We start from the raw sequence: 17,830 nt of genomic DNA on the forward strand, positions 1-17,830 counted from the left end.
ATTAATTTTATTAATCAGGGAAAGACTTTATGGACACCCTGTATATTCTTCAGAAAGTGCCCCACAAGAAAGCACCATCCTAGCCCTCTGTATGAGGGAGAGTACATAACGTTGAACCAATTAAATCAAATCAGTAACATGGGCGTGATTTGACTGAGTACCCCTCACATATAAGATGTAAAGGGCCTTTGGTATATATAAATATATATATGTATAATAGATCATTTTTACTCCAGTTTTTAGGACTGCTTTTGATTACAAAGTATATTTCAAGTTCAGGAAGGTGCAATAAAACAATCAGTATTGATCAATTTGTATATTTTGGCATAAAAGATATCTTTACCTTTGTAATATGGTGCTCATCCTCTGCAAATAATATTACAATTTACCTCAAAAAGAATCTTGACTTCCAACTCTGTGATCATTTTATACTAAGAACTGACTCCTAGTGTTTTGTATGTATTTACTATAAAAATTCCATATAATTCGTATTAGATGAATTTTGAACAATATAATATCTTTTCTTGATAAATTTTCTATGCATGATTTTAATATCCAATGAGCAATATGGCTAAAATACCAACAATATACATATTTATTTATAAATCTTCATAAATAAAAATTAAACATTCTTTACGCTTGTTTTCTTATCATGACTAGAGAAGAGAACATAACAATACTAATTGGTCCCTTTCAGGAATTTTCTGATCAACACTCGTACTATTTCGTCTCCAACAATGTTGCACTTCTCCACTGTAAAACCCACGAAAGATATCCAACTTAACAGAAAACAACACCATAACTGCCTCAGCAATGGCACACAAGATAATGGTTTATATAAATGGGCAAAGCCCCTAGGATAGCAAAATATAATAACTGAATTCCCATGTGGAAAAATATTCATATATTACGAAGCACTGTGAGCACTAGTACACATTGTGTGAACAAACAAGATACATTATTTCTTATGATAAAAATTACAGGAATCACAATAAATGTTTGACTACAAATGGTAGTCAAACTTTAAATCAGCATCTTGATAGAGCTCTTAATAGTTACTGAAGACCAAGAAACTTCCACTGAAACATCACATTTTTACTACATAAAATTAAGAGAGACTAGTAAACAAAGTTCTTCACGAGTTTCATGTACTGTAGTACTACATTCCATACACAGAAAACATTATCGGATATGTGACCAACATCACAAGATCAGCGAGAGAAGAGCACAGTAAATAATCGCTCACTTATTGCTTTGGTACAGTTTTAATGATGAAAGTAGCATGTACTCTCTTTCTGGGTCATCTGTTGATTTCTCCCATACCCTCAATCTTTAAGAAAGAACGTGAAGACACCCAAGGGGATTCATAATTGCAGAGGAATATCTGTCACCTGATGACTTGATTCCTATTATCACAACTCCTCATGGCATATCACCACTTCATCTTTCCTCAATTCCAATCCACATTAACGGATCTGAACCTCACCCTGGAGAATCTAAGTGAATCCACTGAGATTTTATAGAGTCCTCCATGTTGTAAGCCAGGAGTATACATGTAGTACTGAATCCTATCCTTTGGGAGGTTGCGACAAACACCACGTGTTCCTCTTGACTTGAGAAAAGATTCACAGCTTGTGCCAATTCTGTGGTCTCTTCAGTCTGAATCTGAATCATTATGGTTTGCTCTGTTGGATGGTGGGCAATTTAGCCCCTCCTGGAACTCCAAAATGGAGTCCACTGGTTGTACTTTTCCATCCGCACTGATGAGACAGGGCTTAATAACCTTTTGTCTGTATGGATGAAAAAAATAAACAAATAAATAGAATGTATAAAAATGAATAATAAACAAGTCAATAAATAAGAAATAAATAATCTGCACAAGAAATATCTATTCTGCACAAAGTAATATTACTATAGAATATTAACACATGTGTATATATATATATATATATATATATATATACACACACATACATATACCAAAGGCTTCCCCCCCCCCCTTATAAAGGAGGTAGCCAAATAACAAAGGCACAAAAACAACTCCCACCCATTCCATCCCCCATCACACTCCACCCCTCTTCTTCCCTCTTATCTTGGCGCCTCCTGGATGATAGCTCCCTTCCCTGCATCTTGTCCACTGCCCTGGGTCAGAAGCAGTGTCACAAGACACAGCACATCCACAGCAAGGCCGCTTCATCAAATCGGCAACCCCCCCTCTCCATCCCCTCACGCAGAGGAGAAGACAGGAAGAAATCCCTTCAGGCTGCATCAAATTTTTCTCACACATACTCCCTCCCCCCCACCCCCACCTATTCCACATCATATTATAATATATACATATATATATATATATATACATATCTCACCAGAAACCAGTTGGCAGGGAGGTGAGATTATTGCCAAAATTCCTTTGTTGCACCCATGAATATCACAACCTAAAGAAAACTAGGCATTCCTATTTGATCATCATCTCCTAAAGGTCCAACCACATTACCTGGTGTGCTTCAGGGTAGTGTGCCACCAAATGTGAGTAAGCACTATCCAAGCAGTGTCTTGGACATTAAATACCACGAAAAAAAAATGAAGATGTATACTTGCAATGTGAGAACCCTCTCAGAAGACCACAGTCTGAAGATTTTAATGAAAGAACTAGACAACACCAAGTGGGACTGAGCAAAGTCCAAAGAGTGGAAGAATAGCTGATGCAATCACAAAGTAGTCACTACCTGTTCTACTATACAGGTCTCCTCCTCACCTCATTTCTCACTCTATCCAACCTTGTCATCCCTACCATATTTCTCAGACATTTCATTTCATACATACATACATATACCAAGGCTTTTTCCCCCTTCCAAGGGAGGTAGCCAAAAAGGGAAAGGCATAAAAACACTCCCACCCATTTCATCCCTAAATACACTCCACACCCCTCCCACCCTTCCTCTCATCTGAGCACCTCCTGGATGACGGGTCATCCCTGCACCCTGCCCACCGCCCTGGGTCAGAAGTAGTGTCGCAAGACACAGTACATCCACAGCAAGGCCGCTTCATTTAATCGGCGACCCCCCCTCTCCGTCCCCCTTTGCATATAAGGCGAGGACGGGGAGAAATCCCTTCGGGCTGCGTCAAAATTTACTCACACATACTACCCCACCCCCCACCCCCCACCCCCCCGCCCATTCCTCCTCATGCAGTCACAACATCATCCATATACAACCATTCTCCACTCACCTCTGTCTTCCGTCCTCTCCCTTCCTTCCTCAACAGACATTCCCCTCTTCCCCAAAGCCCCCTTCACCCCATCCATCCACCTCATCCTAGGACGTCCCCTCATGTTCACTCCCTCCACATCTGCCTTCCATACTTCTTTTACTAGTCTTTCTTCACTCATTCTTTCCACGTGTCCAAACCATCCTAATATTCTTTCTTCAACCCTATCTCCCAAATCCTTTTTCACCCCTGTTCTCATCCTCACCTCCTCATTTCTCACTCTATCCATCCTAGTAACCCCCACCATACTTCTCAGACACCTCATCTCAAACACATTCAAACTCCTTCTCTCTTCTTCTCTTATGTTCCACGTTTCTGCCCCATACAGTGCTGTTGGCACAATCACTCCTTCATACAGTCTCCTCTTCGCATCCATTCCCAAATGTCTATTCCTCATTACACTCTTTAAACCACCAAGGCATTTACTCGCTTCTCTCAATCTACATTCATTTCAAACACATTTAAACTTTTCCTCTCTGCCTCTCTTCAATTGAAGGTCTCTACTCCATTCTGTGCCATAGGCACAATCACCCTTTCATAATGTCTCTTTGCATTCATTCCCAAATGCCTATTTCTCATGACACTTTTTAATCTCCTAAGGCCTTTCCTTCTCTCAGTCTACAATTTACTTCCACTGCAGCTCCTCCCTTTCCTTTCCCTTTTTCTCCCTCACTCAGTTCTGCTATTCTCAAATCTTGCCTATACCACTTCTGGAACATCGTCTCTCCTCAGTGATGTGTAGTCAGCAGTGAAAATGACCTCCCTGTAGTCCTGTGTTTCATAATAGGTAACTAAATAGGGTGGAGTGAGTATAGTGGGGGTTCCTCTTCCTGTGTATGTGTGTGTATTTACCTAATTGTAAAGGTTAGGATGGCTGTAATGGACTATGTAGTGGTACCCAGGAGAAGAGTAGAACAAGTTCTGAATGTCCATATTCTTAAGAGAGACAGTGGGGGAATATCAAATGATTTTTTGGTGGAAGGTAAGATTTTTGTTGAGGATAGGTGGAGATAGAGGGAAAGGGTGTAAGGTAGAGAAGTACTTAGAATAAACTGTTTAAATGAGAAGGAAAAGGAACAAAAGTACAAGGAGAAGCTGAGAGATATGTGAGAGGTGGTGAAGGTACAGGTAAGAGTGGAGGAGGAATGGGGATGTTTCAAAGAGGGAGTGACAGTCATAAAAGAATGCTGTGCAACTATGGTCAATAACAGCATTTCTCAACCAGAGTTCCCCAGAACCCTAAGGTTCCACAAAAGGTCCCTAAGGGTTCCACAAGAACAAGTGAGATAAGCTAATGCACTTTGGATTTTTATTTAATTTCATATACGTAATATAATTACAAGCATGATATATTCTTGGTTATTGTAATAATGTAATATAGGCAGCATCCTATCAAACCCATTATTATGATGAAAATAATATGAGAAAGATATGGTATATGTGTTTTTATTTTTTTTTGTGCAGGGGTTCCTTGAGACGTGCAATTTATTTTAAAGGTTACGCAAGGGTAAAAAGGTTGAGAAATGCTGGTCTGTAAGGATGTCCCACAAGTTCCTTCAGTTAACTGCAAACAAAAATACTCCAGTATAAGAAGAATAAAGAAATGAATATGTAAAAAATTAACCTTGACCCAGAAAGACTCAAAAACCCTGTGAAATGTAAACAATTCTTACATAAAATATTTTCTTTTTCCCTTCACTTACTCTGTCAACTTCTCGAAAGCAGACACAAGCTTCATGACTTCATGCTCCTTCTGTTCCTCGGACATGCCTTCCATTGGGGAGGGCCTTGGTGGTTGAAACTGACCCGTTACTGGATTTATCCTGTAAAGAAGAAGACACTACTGGTTAGAGGCATCTTAAAATGTGGTGGACCTTGCACCAAAACAAACTTAACTATGATTTAACCACTTCCATACGGTGACGCCTACGTAGGTGTCATGAGGAGCAAGTGGGTACGCGATGATGCCAACGTCATCTTGATTATATTTATTGTAGTCGTAACTACGTAACCTCCATTCTCTCTAAACTGGCTTCATCATATTTTCTATGGTTATCAAAATTCACGGGTGAAAGAGAACGAATGATTGAGCACTGACTTTATTTTTTATAATGCGATTATTATGACGCAACATCGCACATCGGGCAGCTAATGCTGCCAGACGTGCGATGTGCCCCGGAGTGAAGAGGTTAAGCCAGCATTTGTTACCTTTGTATTCAAATAGCCAGGGTGGATGGTTATCACATGAAGCCAATGCCCATCCACACATATATTAGCTCTGAGCTCTCTTCCAGGAGTGATATAGCTGTTGATCATGAGTCCAACATGTGATCCAAGACCATGATGAATCACAAATTTTGATTTTCAGTCAAAGGAATATGATGCTAGCAAGCTATCACTCCTCTATCCATGGTTACCTATTTAAGCGAGAACAGCCACAGAGACAGTAAAGCAACGTCCAGAGAAAGAAACTGGGAAGGAGAAACAGTTAAAGTCAAAAGTTGATCTTTTTTTTCTTTCTTTTTTTCATAAAGACTGATCTTACCCTCAGAAATAAAATCATAGAAATATTTAGTCTAACTGATTATCACTCAATACTGAAAAAGAAAGATCTTAACACGACCTATTCATTGAGCTATTTTAACTCCTAGAATATGATGACACCTACGTAGGCGTCACGTAGGTGCGAGTGAGTATACAAGGATGCTGCCATTGGCGTCACGATTACATTTATTTTGTAGTTGTAGCTGAATGACCCCTGTATTCTATGAACAGGCTTGAAATTTTTTTCTGTGATTATAAATATTCTATGTCAAAGAGAATGAGTATAACAGCTGTAACTTGATATTTTATAATAAGCGTATTGTGATGCATCATTGTACATCAGGCAACCTATTGTGCACACAAATTTGACTAGTATTGAAGAGGTTAACTTTACAAACCATACATACATATACCAAAGGCTTTTTTCCCTTTACACAGGAGGTAGCCAAAAAAACAAATTGTAACACAAGGAAAAACTCTAAAGAACTCACTTGTCTTTCATCTGATTATATTCCTCCGTGTCTGATTCCTCAGAGTCTGAGGAATAGTCTCCAGACTTGCCTTTGCCACCCAACATGAGCCCTTGGGTGGCTAAGTATCCCGCTGCATTGCCATAACCAGTATACTTGATAAAACGGCTCACTGGAGGGATAGAGACACAAGTTGATATTTAATATGTGACATCCAGTCAATCAATCAATCACTCAATCTTCTGTGGTTTCAGTTCTCTATTATAGACTTGGATATATAAAATCAAAATGTGACAAAAAATCTTAAACTTATAATTGTGTACATAGTAGCATTTAGAAAGCAATCATTAACTCACAAACACATGTAAGTCATCATGAAAATGTATATCTATATTTATACCCCACTACAGATACTGACTCAAATTACTAAAGCTACTAAACTTGTTAGAAAAATTTATAAAGCCTTACCATTTTCTTTGCACAAAATAAACAAGAAGTTTGCTGAAAGATGCTTGATTTCTATAAGCGGGGAAGTCATTAGCGAACACAGTTTATTTCGTATTGTGTCCCCTTCTTCTGGTTTGTTAGTAACATCACGAAGTGGCGGTAAGATCTTCTGACGTAAAAATTTGCGAATACTTCGGTTGGCTCGACACATTTCACACATGAGAATCAAAATTGGGTTCAGCGTCTCTTTAGCAAGTTTCCCAGGCTGGTAAAAAAAATTAAGGGTCACAAGAGATGTAATAAAGTTCTTCGTAACTTGAAAAATAATCTGTCCATCCAAAATCTTAAGTTTTTATTCATCGTATATTACATGACTGCCTATGGTGTTTCAAATATAAATATGAAAAGATAAACAACTAGAAACTTTTGAGTATAAAAATTATATATATATATATATATATATATATATATATATATATGCACAAATTTCACAAGTCACACGTGAATCACAAATATGCAGAGTCCACTAGGAAAAGGAAAAACACACGGAGTCCGAGCGCTTTCGTGATATATTCACATTATCAAGGAGTACAGAAAGATGAGAACAAAAAAATGGAGATACAGAGTATAAATAGGACAAGAGAGACATTTACCCACTTCTCTGAAGCCTGAAAGCTCAGGTTGGGTCACTCGGTGAGGTCATGGAAAAATATCATTATTACATTAACTTTTAAAATACTGTATGTACTATTTATATTACTGACAATATATGGATCTAATTTATATAATCCTAAACTATTATTAATGAGTTGGTCATAATTGCATTTGATAATTCCTGACTATGATATTTCTTTCTGTTATATTCTTACATTGTATAATTTTTGAAGCATTTTTCCAGTCAATAGGATGGTCAAATTCACAAACATGTTTAAAAAGTGCACTAGATTCTTGGCCCTTTTTTATGCTGTTTTTATGCTGTTTAATCCTAACCTCTAATTCTTTTCCTGTTTGACCTACATAATATTTGTCACATTTACTACAAGGTCAAACAGGAAAAGAATTAGAGGTTAGGATTAAACAGCATAAAAACAGCATAAAAAAGGGCCAAGAATCTAGTGCACTTTTTAAACATGTTTGTGAATTTGACCATCCTATTGACTGGAAAAATGCTTCAAAAATTATACAATGTAAGAATATAACAGAAAGAAATATCATAGAGTCAGGAATTATCAAATGCAATTATGACCAACTCATTAATAATAGTTTAGGATTATATAAATTAGATCCATATATTGTCAGTAATATAAATAGTACATATTTTAAAAGTTAATGTAATAATGATATTTTTCCATGACCTCACCGAGTGACCCAACCTGAGCTTTCAGGCTTCAGAGAAGTGGGTAAATGTCTCTCTTGTCCTATTTATACTCTGTATCTCCATTTTTTTTGTTCTCATCTTTCTGTACTCCTTGATAATGCGAATATATCACGAAAGCACTCGGACTCCGTGTGTTTTTCCTTTTCCTAGTGGACTCTGCATATATATATATATATATATATATATATATATATATATATATATATATATATATATATATATATATATATATATATACATACATACATACATATAATTTCTCATGAAAAAATTTATTCAACAAGAAAAATCACATGTAGTTAAAGTGGAAGCCCACAATGTCTCGATACCCAAACTGAAGTTCAATGATATCATCATATCTCAGACTTTCCTCCAATAATTTAAGTCAAATCAGTCAAGTTGAAATGCACACACCAGCCTGTATACTCTCCAAAGTATAACCTTCCTAACCACATTATTTATCTTAACCCACTGAATATGGTAACCCAGGTCCTTCAGTTTGATTTGATTTTATGCTTTTTAGTTAACCCTGTTACCTGACATTCTTATGTTTCAAAATTTGTATACTTTTCCCACATTTATTCTTAACAATCCTCCTCTCACACAACTTTCTAAACTAATCACCAACTTCTTCAGTCTCCTCAGTATCAGCTCAGTAAATACATATACATTTTCAAAATTACTCCTATATACATACATACATATACCAAGGCTTTTTCCCCCTTACAAGGGAGGTAGCCAAAAAGGAAAATGCATAAAATCATTCCCACCCATTCCATCCCTGAATACACTCCACACCCATCCACCCTCCCTCTCATCTTAGCACCTCCTGGATGATGGGTCATCCCTATTACTCCTACCTCATCTTTTCTTATTTCTCCTCCATTTTCCTCTCCCATCACCATCCTTTTCTTAGCACCTCCCAATGCTCCCATCAATCAATCCTTATCCTCCTCCACATTTAACAGCTCTATGAAATACTCTGCCCATCTTCCCCTTCCTGCTTCCTCTTCTGACATCCGTCCATCTGCACCTTTTACCTTCCCTTCTCTACTTATTTCTCGCCTCCCTTTCCTTTCTTAACTTCCTTCCAAAACATATTTTTATTACTTTCAAATTTTTCTGTCATACTCCTCCCCCATTTTACATCTGCTATCCTTTTCATCTCCTTTATCTTATGTTTTGCTACTTTTTTTTTTTTGTACCTCTCATATGCTTCTTCCATCTTTCTTTGCAACCTGTCCCTGAATGCCTATTTCTTCTCTTCTACAACCTTCTCCACTTCATCATCCCACCACTCACTACCTTTCCTTCTATTCCCTCCCATCCTCCTTGTTCCACATACCATCTTTGCACACCCTATCACTCCCTCCTTGAAACACCCCATTCCTCTTGCACTCCTACCTCTACTCTATCCCTCATCGGTGCCCACATTTTTCTCAGTTTCTCCCTGTGCTCCTGTTCCTTTTCCTTTCCATTTAAACAATTTACTTTAAGCACCTCTCTAACTTTTGCCCTCTTCTTCTTTCTTCACCCGTCCTCCACTCTCAATTAACCTTAAGAAAAAAATAAATAAATAAATAATAATAAAAAAAAAATAATAATAATAATAATAATAATAATAATAATAATCTGACATTACCCCACTCTCTCCCCTAAGAACATGGACATTCAGAACTCTTCCTACTCTTCTGGATACCACTACATAGTCCATTAATGCCATATCAACCACCCTTCCACTCACCACCATCTCCTATGAGTATTTATGCTTATGCTTGACATTTTTCCTAAACACCGTGTTAGCTATCATCAACTCTCTAAACACATTTCCACCATTAACTCTCCACTATGAATTTTACCTGAACTCTACACTTCCCAAACACTCCATTTATTGGTTCATCCCCTACTCTAGCATTGAGATCTCCCAATATCAATACATTGACATTCCTCCCCAAACTCTCTAAGCATTCAAATCTGTCCAAAAAGCCTCCCTTTCCTCTACACTCTTCTCCCTATCAAGCCCATATGTACTAACAAAGACACATCTCCCTGTCCAGTTTTACATTCTTCCACTCCACGTGTAGTTTACTTATCACCTCCCTTACTTGTAGAGCCACCCCTACTTCCCTTGTCCTCTCCTAGCTCCTGACACCCTCCCTAGTACACTCCCAAACTCAAAATCATGCCTTCCTTTCAACTTAGTTTCACTTAATGCCAACACATCCATCTTCCTTCTCACAAACATATTGCCTACTCTTCCCTTTTACTCTAACCTGCACCACACCCATGCACATTAAAAGACCCAAACCTTAGGGTTCTGGTTGGAAAACACCTCCCAGACCCTCTTATGCCTTGACTTTTCATAGGAATGTACCCCTTAGGGTTACAGAGAGCAAAAGAATTCTGTCCTGTTTCAGCCGTCTTTTATGAACCGAGTGGAAAAACTCGGTAGCAGGTATTCTTCCCTCCCCCTACCATAGGAGACAGGCAAAATTGGAAATATTAAAAAAAAGTGGTATAAGGCAGTATTAAGAGATGGGGACAGCATAATGGAGACCAAACTTCCAGTGCAATAAAGTAGCATCATTTCTCTATGAGAAGATATTTCCTCAACACAGACAAAGTGTTGCTTTGGTTCATAGGGGCACCTCATATCCTAAAGTATCTGCTGCATGCTACTGAGCAAAATTTTTCAGCACAATAACATGCAGCCAATACCACAGGCTGGTAAATAAAAATAAATACATATAAATACATATACCAATAGCTATTTCCCCCTTACAATGGAGGCTACTTCCCTAAAAATAGATAAGTAAATGAACAAGACAAATTCTTTCTTTTCTTTTCCAACTAATAAGCCTTTATCCACAAAGAAAGGTTAGGCATGGGGGAGGACCACCCATCCCTTTTCCATCACATGAATCCCATTCAAAAATTGCAAAGGTTCTACCTCATTTCTTAGCAATACTGGCAGTTATCTGCCAGTGCATGCCTGTCATTAATAACTACTTTGCCTGACATACAAAATACACCCTTCATTTTGAATCTCTTATTCTGACAATAGCTTTGGTTTTACATTAGCACTACAATCAATGTCTTCACACCTAAATCTTGATAGCAAGCAAAATTAAAATTAATTAGTAACTATACACATACATACATATACCAAGGGATGTAGCCAAAGTCAAAGGCATCCACTCCCACCCATTTCATCCCCACATAATCCACTCCCATTCATTACCCCACCCCTCCCTCCCTCTTTTCTTGGCTCCTCCTGGATGACAGGTCATCCCTGCATCTTGCCCACTGCCCTGGGTCAGAAGCAATGTAGTAAGACACAGCAATTTAGTAACTAAAACTATAAAACTATGTTCTTCTAACTACAACATTTAATTTTCGCCTAATGGACTCAATTACCTCATATGTCTTCCATGTGAAATATTGGTTTTGTGGCTATTTTTCTAGGAAAACAAAGTGAAATTAGGAATAACATGAACAAAACAATCAAATGCTCAAGAGAGTATTTTGTTGCTGACAATTTGCCAGCACTTCTATCTTCATGGACAAAATTGACTCTAATGGATTATCATTCAATATTGAATGAAAATCCTGATGCTGTTCACACAAAAGAAAACAAAAAGGCATCCAGAGATCTGAATCACGCATAATAAACAATAAAATAATACATCAAGTACAAATAGTCAATAAAAAAGAAAACTGAAACAGGTCAACTTCATCAAATGCCCAGTCTTTGGAAACAGTCAACTTATGCTTAATGAAACTCAAAATTATTTCTATAAAGAGAACTGAACCTGTTTAATCCAGTTTATTGCTCTGCAGGCTTAGTTTTAGACTATTGCTGGTTGATGATTCAGTTTTAATGCTGCAAACTCCCCCTATCAAGAGGCTAGGACAGCATCCCTTACAGAGGACTTTGTAGCATGAAATTTAATGAACCATGCTCTTGGTCCAACTTGCTGGTGCCAGATTTTGAACTGCTGACACCTCTACCTCCCCTACAAGTAGCGACACTCTAACCTACTCAGTGATGCTGAATGATTTTATTTGAAGGAATGACTCCACACAGAATAGGATCTTAACTGACCAAAACCCATTCTTTCCCATGTCTAATTTTTAGCCAAATGTAATTGCTTGGCATTAGCCAAAACATAATCTATAAAGGACAATTAATTGATATATTGGCCCAGGTCTCTTATTGCAGTTCCATGATAACTGGTATTGTGCCTCTGGCCTGTAGGCATGTCACCTAATTCCTGAAATACTGGGCTCTGGTTTAACATCATATATTCCTGCTTTCAAAGAGAGCTAGGGCACTACCTCATTGCAGACAACTTTTTCATGAAGAGAATTTAATCTAGTATGCAGGGATGACCCATCATTCAGGAGGTGCTAAGATAAGAGGGAGGGTGGAGGGGTGTGGAGTGTATTCAGGGATGGAATGGGTGGGAATGATTTTATGCCTTTTTCTTTTTGGCTACCCCCCTTGTAAGGGGGAAAAAGCCTTGGTATATATATATATATATATATATATATATATATATATATATATATATATCATATATATATCATATATATACATATATATATATATGTATATATATAACACAGGAACCCACAGTCGGAGAAAGAATAAACTTCGAATAAAGAATAATCCTATATTTCGGCTATCAACTGTAGCCCACAGTCGGAAAAAGAAGACACTAATGTCGAATGTTCTGTATATTTCGATCACTAACTGTGACCATCTTCAGCAGAATGAATACATAATGGAAGGCATATGCTTATATACAAAAATGTGAGGTGGGAAAAGGAACAAGCTCAGGTAACGTGACCGATGCTCCACAGGTCGTGTGGGGTTTTGTGACCTTGGAGTATATGAGGTAGCACTTGGCTGACTGCTGAGGTGGTAATGCAGTCAGGTGACCACTGACCATTTGATATATTGAAATTAGGGAGATATTTAATCAGGGAAGACTCTATTATTTTCCTTTTGAAGCTACATGTTGATTTATAAATTATTTCAGCATCATCCCAATGCATGCGGTGATCTTTATTGGCAATGTGCTCACCACATGCATTGGGATGATGCTAAAATAATTTATAAATCAACATGTAGCTTCAAAAGGAAAATAATAGAGTCTTCCCTGATTAAATATCTCCCTAATTTCAATATATCAAATGGTCAGTGGTCACCTGACTGCATTACCACCTCAGCAGTCAGCCAAGTGCTACCTCATATACTCCAAGGTCACAAAACCCCACACGACCTGTGGAGCATCGGTCACGTTACCTGAGCTTGTTCCTTTTCCCACCTCACATTTTTGTATATAAGCATATGCCTTCCATTATGTATTCATTCTGCTGAAGAGGGTCACAGTTAGTGATCGAAATATACAGAACATTCGACATTAGTGTCTTCTTTTTCCGACTGTGGGATAAAAAGTTTATTTTATCAATGTGCTATGACATTACTTTATAGTGAATATATATACATATACATACATATATGGCCTTACTAAAAAATTGCTGCCTAGCAGCCTCAAACTGACTCTACTCTAGACAAATAAGTTTTTACAGATAATGACTAGGAATTCATGCTCAGAGGCATGTGTACATGCTGCTCTTCCTTTTAGTGCTTCATTTTAGCAATATCAGACCTCACCCAACACGTCTTCACCGTGCCTAAAATTTCACATTCACACAAATTGGTAAAATATCCCAGCATTTGCCAAACATGACCATGATTCATGATAGTATGATTTGAATTGCCTGCTGGGTCGTGTTGTGTGCCAGAGTCTGGAGAGGATTTGGGAATTAACTTATTTTTTCCAATAAGACCTGTTATTCGCCCAACACGAATTTCTTCCTGCACAATGGGCTAGGGAACCTAACACTCATGTTCGGCGAGGTCTGACTGTACATTTTAACTCCACAATTATGATCTTTTATCTAACAATACAATGGAACACACTTTAAATCTAGAGAGTGATTTTCTGGTTATGGTATGCTACCAAATAAACTATGTATTTATGCAATTCCTTATTGCCTCCCAATAGTATAACACTCACCGCTCTGAGTTGTTCATTAAGATAATTGAAAATTGTTGTGACTGCTGTCATGTCTTTGCCGTCATACTCGTACGACTGGGCTACGTCAGGATCCTCCCCTCCGACAGCACCAGCCGTGGCACCCCCGACTTCAGAGGCACTTGGCATGGGCATGAGTAGCTCCTCATATGCTTGCGGGGACATCAGAAGGAGCAAGTTGATAGTGTGGCTGCAAAGCACAAACAATTTTTTCCATAAATTAACTCGTTAACTACTTTTGCCTCAGTTTTACAGAGGAGAGGAAATGGGTTGTCATGTGGGTGAAACAGAGGGGATAAACTGGCTTTGGCTGCAAGACTGCTATGGAAGAACCATGCCTTGCTGCACTGCTTTCGATACAACCAATGTGACAGGGATCAAGGTAAACCTTCATTGCCAAGGAGCTGAGATGGGAGGGATGGTTCAACATGTTTTGTTTATTTAAGTGTATATGTGCTTATAATTCACCCCCTCACAGTCTCTCCTTCTGAAGAACCCTATGGCATCTACAAAACTGTCAACAGCCACCCACAAGACCTAAGGACAGAGTGCTGACCTACAGGGCTACACTCTTGTGTTGGGTTAATTAAGGAAAGATGGAGGCTTTAGTTTTAGAGTGGCTACCTGCTTGTGGTGGTCCTGCAAAATGGACAGCGCACCTGTCCATTTCCGAAATCCATCAACTCCTCACCTCCATCAGGAAATGCAGACCTGAGGGGCTGACACTTGGTTCCTGGACTAGGCCCAAGATCTATAAACTTCATCTGAATGGAAGTGAGGAGGTTGATGGATTTTGAAGATGTGTGGTAGGGAGATGGCTCTCTGATGAAAGAAAGAAAGAAAGAAAGGAAAAAAAAAAAAATGTTAAAAAAATATGATTATTCAAAACCAGGATCCGGAGACAAGAAAAACATCCCGATGCCTTCATTTTAAGTGGTTCACATCATCCATAATGCATGCAGATACCAGAAGACAAAATATCCCCAAACCTTTCAGAGGAAAGACAGAAAGTAAACAGATTGACTGTACAGATTTTGGTGTGTGTGTGTTTGTGATGCGGATGCAGGGATGACCTGTCATCCATGAGGAGCTGAGATGGGAGGGGTGGAGGGAGGGCCCCGACAAGGGGAGGGGCTGGGGTGGGTGGTGTGTGGCAATGCCCTGGGCAGCACATTTTGGAGGGGCGGCGACATTTTTTATGAAAAGAAGGTAAAGCAAATTCCCCCTAATGTACTTTTAATGCATGATTTATTCATCATGAGTTGTGTGTATGAATAATGTGTGTATAAATGTTGTTTTGTGGATGAATGTTACATGTGAGTCATGCTAGTGACCATCAGATGTGGAAGGTGGTGGTAGTGGTGGTGTGTGTGTGTTGGGGGGGGGGGCACTTTTCGATTCACCGCGGGACGGCACTTACCCATGTCGGGGCCCTGGGTGGAGGGGGTGGTGGAAGGGGTGGTGGAAGGGAGTGAAATGGGTGGGAATAGGTACGTGCCTCTGACTTAGCTACCTCCCTTGTAGGGGGGGGGGAAAAAGCTCTTAGTATATAGATAGTGTTTGTGATAGGGGGGAAAGGGATTATCTCTACCAAGCTCTGCATACCTGTAATTTTAAAAGCTTTATAAATAACAATAAAGATTTCCCCTTGTTTTATTAACTTTTTATAAATCTTATATAGGAGGGAGCACATACATATATATTTGTACATAAATCAATCAGGACCACAGATATATTATAAGATCATGAGCTTCTAAAAAAAGATGTCATATTGCCCACCTGTGTAATTCCTTAGTCTTCTCTTCCTCCTTCACAGAGGACATGATAAGGATTCGCAGGATAGTGACAAGGCGTAGACAGTAGCTCTCCTCTTCTTCATCTGGCCCATTCTTGCCAAGATTGAAGACAAGATTGTACAGCAGCTTGAGAACCTCATTCATCAGGTCATTCTGCTCTACCTGCAACAGCAATGGAAGCTCTTAAACTTGAGACCACAATATTAAATAATCTACATACATACATATACCATGTATGTACATACATACATACACCAAAGGCTTTTTCCCCCATACACGGGGGGTAGCCAAAAAGAAAAAGGCATAGAAATCACTCCCACCCATTTAATTTCCCATATATTCCACTAACCCTCCACCCTCCTCCTCCCCCTCCTATCTTGGCACCTCCTGGATGACCATGTATGTAGGTTATTTAATACATATACCTCATTCATCAGGTCATTCTGCTCTACCTGCCACAGCAATGGAAGCTCTTAAATTTGAGACCACAACATTAATATAAATAAAAATAAAATACTACCTAAGGAAATACACATGGATTCGACTTTATAATAATACACTCATCCCTCGTTTAACGAATAAGTTATGTTCCTGGAAAATCATTCATTTAGCAAAAATGTGTTAAAACAAATTTCATTTTCCCGCTGACTCCCATTACATAAGTTATGTTCTTATAAACAAAAATCACATTCTGAATTCTGACACTGTTATAAAATGCAGTTATATATTTATAGGAACAGACATATGAAATATGGATAAATCTATATCTTGAAGTTATATGATATATAGAAGTGGGTTTAGGGCGCCGTTACTTGCGGCAAAGGTCAAGGGGATGGCGGATCAAACACTGCCACTGGGAAAGTTAAACTAAGGGCATGGTTCATTAAATTCCATGCTACAAAGCCCTCTGTGAGGGGCACCATCCTAGCCTTCCAATAAGGAGGAGTTTGTGACGTTAAACCATATCATATCATCACTCACAAAATGGAAGACTTGAGACTTAAGGTGACAAAAATGGAACTTTTTAATTTTCACCACAGCCAACGGAGCAAGATCAAACAAATTTGTGATGTCCTTCAGTCACATGCCTTCACCACTTTTCTTCAAAATTTCTATTTTAGTTTCTAAAGTTATAGATTTTCTACACTTTTTAGGCTTAGGAACACCAGTACTACCAATAGCAACATTCTTAGTAGACATTATGCAGTCTTTTCATTCTAAAACAGATGAAAATGTGTGAAGCACTGTAATCCAATGTTCGAGCGTTGCCACATAAAGTATAAACAAACTACCATGTAGCTGCCACACATACACTAGAATTTTTTATTTTTTATTGACTGTATTCATAAATTAATTTTATTTGTTGGTTGTAATTTTTTTTTTATATTTTCATTTTTGTACATACATATACCAATGCTTTTTCCCCCTTACAAGGGAGGTAGCCAAAAAGAAAAAGGCATAAAATCATTCCCACCCATTCCATTCCTGAAATACACTCCACTCCCCCCCCACCCTCCCTCTTATCAGCACCTCCTGGATGACGGGTCATCCCTGTACCTTGTCCACTGCCCTGGGTCAGAGGCAGTGTCGCAAGACACAGCACATCCACAGCAAGGCTGCTTTATTAAATTGGCAAACCCCCCCTCTCCGTCCCCCCATGCATAAAAGGAGAAGACGAGGAGAAATCCCTTAGGGCTTTTTTGTAAATTTACTAAAAGTATTTGTGCAACTTCAAATTTTCCATTCATTAATCAAGATTTGGAAAAAAAAAAGTTATATAACTCTGAAATTTTGTTAAGTAAACCTGCATTAAACGAGGGA

General features: G+C 38.5%; 1 protein-coding gene across 2 annotated transcripts in view; it reads right to left on the reverse strand.

Annotated features, from left to right (window-relative positions):
- Nucleotides 1-302: 302 nt before the first annotated feature.
- The window catches only part of LOC143039491 (chaperone Ric-8A-like), a 29,350-nt gene continuing 11,822 nt past the window's right edge, over nucleotides 303-17,830 (reverse strand). For both annotated transcript variants that reach the window (XM_076209600.1, XM_076209601.1), the window contains exons 7-12: nucleotides 15,993-16,167; nucleotides 14,196-14,403; nucleotides 6,750-6,993; nucleotides 6,303-6,453; nucleotides 4,971-5,090; nucleotides 303-1,790 (exon numbers count right to left, since the gene is read on the reverse strand). In XM_076209600.1, the coding sequence (XP_076065715.1) occupies nucleotides 1,655-1,790; nucleotides 4,971-5,090; nucleotides 6,303-6,453; nucleotides 6,750-6,993; nucleotides 14,196-14,403; nucleotides 15,993-16,167 (1,034 nt within the window). In that variant the 3' untranslated portion in view covers nucleotides 303-1,654. The remainder of the gene's footprint in view (nucleotides 1,791-4,970; nucleotides 5,091-6,302; nucleotides 6,454-6,749; nucleotides 6,994-14,195; nucleotides 14,404-15,992; nucleotides 16,168-17,830) is intronic.

The sequence above is a fragment of the Oratosquilla oratoria genome, chromosome 26 (genome assembly GCF_046742065.1).
Source record: "Oratosquilla oratoria isolate Oo_2021 chromosome 26, ASM4674206v1, whole genome shotgun sequence".
In the NCBI taxonomy this organism is placed as follows: Eukaryota; Metazoa; Arthropoda; class Malacostraca; order Stomatopoda; family Squillidae; genus Oratosquilla; species Oratosquilla oratoria.